The sequence below is a fragment of the Hippichthys cyanospilos genome, chromosome 11, assembly GCF_059441005.1.
Source record: "Hippichthys cyanospilos isolate Australia breed blue-spotted pipefish chromosome 11, RoL_Hcya_1.0, whole genome shotgun sequence".
NCBI lineage: Eukaryota > Metazoa > Chordata > Actinopteri > Syngnathiformes > Syngnathidae > Hippichthys > Hippichthys cyanospilos.
Genome location: NC_142379.1, coordinates 22,177,962 through 22,185,394, shown reverse-complemented (window position 1 = coordinate 22,185,394; position 7,433 = coordinate 22,177,962). Strand labels below are relative to the sequence as shown.

General features: G+C 40.2%; 1 protein-coding gene across 2 annotated transcripts in view; it reads right to left on the bottom strand.

Annotated features, from left to right (window-relative positions):
- Positions 1 to 1,644: 1,644 nt before the first annotated feature.
- The window catches only part of srpra (SRP receptor subunit alpha), a 34,137-nt gene continuing 28,348 nt past the window's right edge, over positions 1,645 to 7,433 (bottom strand). For both annotated transcript variants that reach the window (XM_088426884.1, XM_088426885.1), the window contains exons 13-15: positions 3,581 to 3,744; positions 3,087 to 3,185; positions 1,645 to 2,668 (exon numbers count right to left, since the gene is read on the bottom strand). In XM_088426884.1, coding sequence (XP_088283010.1) covers positions 2,540 to 2,668; positions 3,087 to 3,185; positions 3,581 to 3,744 — 392 coding nt within the window. In that variant the 3' untranslated portion in view covers positions 1,645 to 2,539. The remainder of the gene's footprint in view (positions 2,669 to 3,086; positions 3,186 to 3,580; positions 3,745 to 7,433) is intronic.

Below are 7,433 nucleotides of genomic sequence, written 5' to 3'. Positions count from 1 at the left end.
TCCAACAGGACAACGATCCAAAACACACAGCCAAAAAAACCCAAGAATGGCTGAGAGAAAAGCGTTGGACTATTCTAAAGTGGCCTTCCATGAGCCCGGATCTGAATCCCATTGAACATCTGTGGAAGGAGCTGAAACATGCCATTTGGAGAAGACACCCATCAAACCTGAGACAACTGGAGCAGTTTGCTCATGAGGAGTGGGCCAAAATACCTGTTGACAGCTGTAGAACGCTCATTGACAAATACAGAAATCGCTTAATTGCAGTGATTGCCTCAAAATGTTGTGCAACAAAATATTAAGTTATGGGTACCATAATTTTTGTCCAGGCCTGCTTCATTAGTTTGTTTTTTTTAAATAATTATGTTAATCAGCAATTCAAAAGTGATGGCTGATTTTGATTATTTAATTTTCAATATTTTTTTATTTATAGTTACTTTTGTAAGTTTCAAGTGATTTCAGTGATAATTGTGGGTTTTTCCTTCTTTAACTGAGGGGTACCAACAATTTTGTCCACGTGTGTGTGTGTGTATATATATATATATATAATATATTTAGTAAAAAAACAAATGAAATTGGCTTTCATAATAGTTATAATTATTATAAGATATTATAGTTATGATAATGTCAGGTTATGTTCGGCCAGAAATACAGGATGCACTTAGCACATAAAAATCAGCAGTTTGATATTTATTTCCCAATTGAAGTAACTAATGAAAAGATACAGGCCTATCAAAAACCAGGGATCACCAACGTAGTGCCCGCGAGCACTGGGTAGCCCCACATTAGTAGCCCGCAGATCTGTACTGCAAATAGTTTACAACAATAGTTGTGATTTTCTAGGAATTTCACCAACACTTATGCATTCACAACATAAATTATTTACTACAGTTGTTTCTTAAATATTGTGAGAAATCAATAATTGATCAGGGTCTTCACATAAACTGTTAACCCATCGAATTACTCAGTACCAACAAAAAAGCTCTGGGTTTCAAATAAGTTGGTGACCCCTGCTGTAAACACTGCTCCAGCTGAAAAAGGGCCTGCTATTATATATTACAAATTGACAAAATCTCATCTCTACTCGTTGTTGTGGCCTAATCTCACCTGTTATGGTCTGTAATTTGTACATTTATTATTTAAAAGGTAATCAAAATGTAACCTTGCTACATTTCAGGAGTATGTACAATATAGTTTTGGTCATAAACGACAATGGAACTCAGCCATCACATTGGCTTGCGTAGCATGGCAAATTTGTGTCTTAACAATCACTATATATTAATTATATTGATAATAGTAATGTGATGGGGTGAATTTATTTTAAAAAAAAGCTTGCTGGCTGACACATTCAACTCAAAAACAGGGTAACTTCATTGGGGCCTAGCAAAGCGGCTCAAGAAAATGGATGAGTGAAGGACTGGTGTAAATGTCAATTCCAATCTTTTTTTTTTTGGTCACTCTGGTGCAGACTTGTCCTTTGTATGTCTTTTATATATAAATTTGCAGTACTCAGTGTTTGTGAATTTCGTATTTATAAAGTACCATTTTCAAAATAAAACTTTTGGTATCTATGTTGTGTTTGGTCTGACAGCAAAAAAAAAAAAAAAACAAAACCCAAAACAAAAAACACAAGAAGTTCCAACATGCGTACAACAGCTTTATTTAGAAATTTTACATTCTCATAACATAAATTAACCCAACGTTAGATTCATGAATAATGCGTTACAAGTTGAGGGCAGATGTTTTGCTGAGTTCGTTCCGCGAAACCCATGGGGATAATATTTTGGGAAACCATTTGCAGCAGCAATTCATACAAAATTATTTATGGGCATCCTCTGTGATTAAACCTGTTGGGCTGGTAAGGAGCAGAGTACTTTCCTACATTGGCGGGGGGATGAAATATTCAATTATGTTATTGGGGTTTATGGGTGAAATGTTTTGGGGCTTCTCAAATGATTTTGAAATTGTACTTTTGTTTTAAATCGCATGGTAGGCTGGATCAAACGCTAGGTTGGTCTGTGTGGCTCACTTGAGACAACATATAATTGCCCATTTAAGTCAATTCATGACAGTCAACCCAACTCCGTCTTTTCCGCTTGTGTAAGATTAGTTCTGAGTGTCCTTGATGAATTGGGAGGTAACCATGACAGGAGAAAAATAGGCACTATGGTCACTAAGCATTGCACAGAAATTTGCTGGCAACCCTTTTTTGGGGGAGGGGGACAGAACGCCAAATATTATTTGCTTGAGTTCTTAACGGGAAAACAGAGGTCCATGAGCCAGGAGCTTTTCCAAACTCAAAGCTGAAAATGAGGTCCTAATTTGGCCCAAATCCTGAAGCTTGAAAGAAATGGGAAGACTTCTTTGGTTACGTGCTTTTCTGGTCTCAAGTTGGGACAAGTGTTATGAGACGGGAGAAAAAGTGGGTGGGTGAGTAGAGGGAGGCACAGAAGAACGCTGAGCGCAGGCTTTCGAGCAGGGCAAGACGCTCGTGTCGGCTCCCTCGCAATGCCCAAAAACATCGGAGCATGCAGCCTTTTTAGGCCTTCATCAGGGCGCTGACCACAGCGCGAGCATTCAGACTGCGCAGGTCGTTGTACGTCTGCCCTGTACCCACGAACACTATTGGTTGGCCCGTGATGTAAGTCATGGAGATGGCTGCGCCAACCTGCCAAGGAGAAAGCAAGTTCAAATCAATTAGGGCTGCAACTAACAATTGGCTAATCTGTTAAGTCGATGAATCGGATTTAAAAATGCACGTTTTAATTTCCATCTCTTCATTCAAATTGATAGCGCAGGGGAAAAGAAATATCCATATATTAATGATTCAGTTAATGCTTTGGTCACTAACTTATTGTAAAATACATCAGGAAAGAAAAAGCAATTATTTTATTTGGATTCAACAGATAATAACAGCCTGCTCTCATAGAGAAATGGATCATAAAATATTCACTGAGTGATTCGACAATCTTGGATTTAAAAAGGTGTCGAAACAATTATCACGAATCACTGATACATTAATTTGCTGTTGATTAATCGAGCTTTGATGTCTATTGGTGTCAAGGACAGCAATGACAGCAACACACCTTGTCGTCGATGGTGTCAAACTTGGTGAGCACAATGCCATCAATGAGGCGAGGCTTGTCAGACATAGAGTGGTCGGCAAGAGCCTGGTTGAACTTTACCTGGTTAGCCAAGAACAAGCAGTTCAAATCTTTACACATTTTTCGACAGTTTCTGAGAGAAAAACATGCAAAGGTACAACAAGCATTCAATGGAACCATTTCATGCCTATTTTTTTTTCTTTCGACGTGGCTAAAATGGTGCCATGGGAGACACTCTGGTTCCTGACATGTTTCACCCTTTTCCCACCAGCATCAAGTTTACATCAGCATCTATCCGGCGCAACAGTGGTGTGCAGTTAGCTCGCTGGCTAACGAGCTAAGGCAAGTTAGTACAGATAGTCTGCTGGCGTTGGCTGCTTGTTTTCTGTATGAAGTTAGAATATTCTTTTTCAAATTGTGTGTATCATTTTGTATCCATTACCTTCACTCAAATGGGCATGAATGAAAGGACTCACCAGTTGATCGACCGCCTCGTTGCCCACCAGAGCTTCCCCGACAAACAGCACAAGGTCAGGCATGTTGACAGCAATGAGTTTAGCCAGGGCTGTCATGAGGGGAGCGTTGTCCTGCATGCGCCCCGCGGTGTCCACCAGCACCACGTCGAAAGCCTGGTTGCGAGCTGGAAGGACACATGGATAGTGATGTCACAACATTGCATAGTTTTCTTATGAAACTTTCTGTACTGGATGGGTTAATGATCCGTTACAATGGTGTGTTTAGGGGTGACTAGTTTTGCTCTGTTAAAATTTGCTTGTGTCCCAGTCTGATATTAAGCCCATATCAACTGGAAAAACAATATTATACTAAAGCTGCAAGCCAGACCTGTGCACGTTGGAGGATGAACAGGTCGAGGGTATGAACATGTTTGGGTATGAACATGTTTTGTGCATATGCAGGTGAACATTAGAACCAAATGTTTTAGAAAAAGTCACACTTTCATAAATATTTGTTCAATGGGCTCAACTAAGCAAATAGAATCGCAAAAATGGTATTATAGTACAGTGGGCCCCCGGTTTACGAACTCCCCGTTTTTACGAATTTTTCATCTTACGAACGTGGATCGCATCGTTTTTTGTCCCCCTTGTACGCACAAACCTTTCATCTTATGAACAATCCAACATGCCGGTCAGTGTGTCCGCACTATTTTTTTCGCTTTGCTGCATCAACATAATTAACTATTCTCGTATATCACGGAAACGCCGATATGCTATTGGTTTTATAAAGTCACAGGCACGGTCTCAGTCAAGGAGATGCCGATATGCTATTGGTCGATTAAGGTCATAGGCACAGTCTCAGTCACGGAGATGCCGATATGCTATTGGTCGATTAAGGTCACAGTCACGGTTTCAGTCACGGAGATGCGGATATGCTATTGGCCGGCGTCACGTCAATCACAGAAATGCTGATATGCTATTGGCTGAACGCCTTCATCTAGCTTGATGGCACAGCTGGTCGGTGTGTTGTGAAGACTTTGCAAACTTTATCTGTTAGACATGGCTTCTAAAATTGCAAGTGGCGGTAAAGGAAGAAGTAAGAGGATGATGACAATAGAAACCAAGCAGGAGATAATAAAAAAATACGAAGGAGGCGCACGCATAGTTAACCTTGCAAGTGAGTGTGGCCGTAACCGCTCGGTAATCTTCTAAGGACAAGACTTTCCTTGCCAGGGGACAGACCTCGGTCAACAACAAAACGGAGTGGCTTCTTCCATTATGGATTAAAGAGAAGGAAATCGCCGGTGATATGTTCTCGTTTGAGAAAAGTTCTCGTTTAAGAAAATAAATAAATAAATTCTGCGAGTTCGTCTCTGCTCCCCTCCGCCTCCACTCAGCTCAAGTCATGTTGCCCCAAAGGTAAATGCCATTTTTCCTTTGTCTATGTTATTTACTTTAAGTGTACAGTAGATTATGTTACTAATTTTTAATATGTGTATAAAATCGTGATGTCTTTACCTAAGGTTTTTGCACGCGTTGCACGCATTCACTAATTAACATAGGTTTGGATTGCCCGTCAAACGAGCAATTCCGAGTTACGAGCATAGCCGCTGAACGGATTAAGTTTGTAACACGGGGGCCCACTGCAATTCCTGCCAGGAGGTGATTCTAGCACTACGATGGAATGTACGTTTGTTAATGTCTGTAGGAATAGACTTTCATTCAACATGTGAAGTTGTGAAAAGATGAGATCATCTGGGCAAAATTAATGCTGCATTTCCTCTTAGGATAAGTCGTCGTAATGAGCACTGCTGTATAGGCCATGGCCATTATCAAAATATTAGCGTAATATCTGGTGGAGGAAATTAGGCATGTAAGAACACCTGTCAGAAAAAAAAGGGAAATTACTTTGACAGGCGTAAGAAGGTACATAAAAATAAATATGTACATTTTTTTTTGCAGCCACCAGGTGGCGGCCAAACGACAACGAAAAAAAGTGTGTTGAACATTGGACTCCCATCACATGTATGAAATTTAGTGACGATCATCCTGATCCAATTCAATTTTACCATTCTAGCCAGACATTGCCCATAACTGAAAATTCATAAAACTTGAGCTCCTTCATGTTCCCTTTCTCAATATTCTCCCAATTTTCAGTTAATTTACTGAAACAGGCATAGCACAGTACATGAAAGTGTAAAAATCAACTTTTAGTCTGATAATGGTCTATGCCAAATTGGAAGTTGATTGGCTGAACAGTATAAGAGAAGGCGGCAGCAGTTGAAGACTTACAAATGCCCATAAATGCGTCAAAATTGCACATTCAAAAATTCGTAACTCTTTTTCTGTGCATTCTAGCATATGGCTCTCTTTCAATATTTTTTATGTCTTAGGTCCTAAGGTTTTTTTTAGGTCCTACATATGCGTAAAAATGTTGGTAGCTGTAAGTCAAAGTAACCGGGTTTAGCAGCAATCTTTCGACGATAATGACATTTTTTGGTCACACTAAGTGGCGCTTGCAGTATGACAAAAAATGGTTAGTAGGTGTGTTCTACATTGGACTCCCATCAACTATATGAAGCTTTGAAGAGATAAGACCATCTGGGCCCAATTACAGCAACTTTGTTCGTATTGGCAAGCCAGCGGACTTTGAGGCGACGCACTGGCCGCACGCATTGGCGAAAAGTCGTAAAATTTGAGAACATTCATGTTCCATGCCTCAATGCTATTATGGCCAATTTTAAGTTAATTTGGGCAAACAGGATTAGCACAGTACAAGAATGAGTTTTTGTCACTTGCGACGAAGGGACATTTGAAACATGTATTTTGAAGCCCCACCCCCATCATATGTTAGCCAATCTTCACGAAATGCTGCCCAGTTGTGCCCCTATTTCAGAAAATGTAGCACGCCAAATGTGAAGTTGATCAGGTCAAGGGTTTCAGTACCAAAAAATGTACAAAAACGGACCAAATGGCTCGTTCAGAAGTTGATAACTCTGGTTCTGTACATCCTAGCATATGGCGTGCTATGCTGTTTATGTAGGTCTTGAGGTCCTACATATGTGTACAAAAATTCGTAGCTCTAGGTCAAACAGGTCGGAACTGAATGCAGTTTTAGGATCATCTGGGTTCAATTACAGCAACTTTTACTGATTTGGGGAAACATCAGACTTTGAGGTGGCGCATAGACCACACCCTTTATCACAACGTCGTAAAATGTAGTAACCTTCATTCTCCATGTCTCGATGCTATTCTGACAAATTTTCAGTTCATTTACTCTTATGGGCTTCACACAATACATGAAATTGTAAAAAAATGTCATTTTTGTCTGTAACTCGGTGGCACTATAATTAATTTGAAAATTTATCATGCAGATGTTTTAAGGCAATGACAAGTACATTTTCTGTAGTTTCAGATTTTTCAAAGCTTGCACGTTGGGAGTTAATAAGGTTTTTGTCGCTCATGGCGAAGGAAATTTGAAACACATATTTTGAAGCCCCGCCCCCATCATATATGTTGGCTGATCTTCACGAAATTTCGCCCAGCTGTGATCCTATGGAGAAGAACAATAGGGACCACGCAGCGGTTTGCTGCTCAGGCCCTTAATACATCAGTATATATTTAGAATCTTCAATATTAGCGCTTGTGTACAGGCAGAATCTGCCTGAATGTGGATTCCACATACTGTGTTGCTGCGTTGTGACTAGGTCATTGCGCTATGGTTCACCAGCTTACACAAACCTTGAAAAATCTAGTCCGCTGCAGTGACCCATGGGCAATTCCACAGTTCAAAAAGCACCAAACAGGAAAAACAATGTGATCTACACCTGGATGAAACCAAAAGCGACTACTTCTCCTTCTCTATGCCATTGCC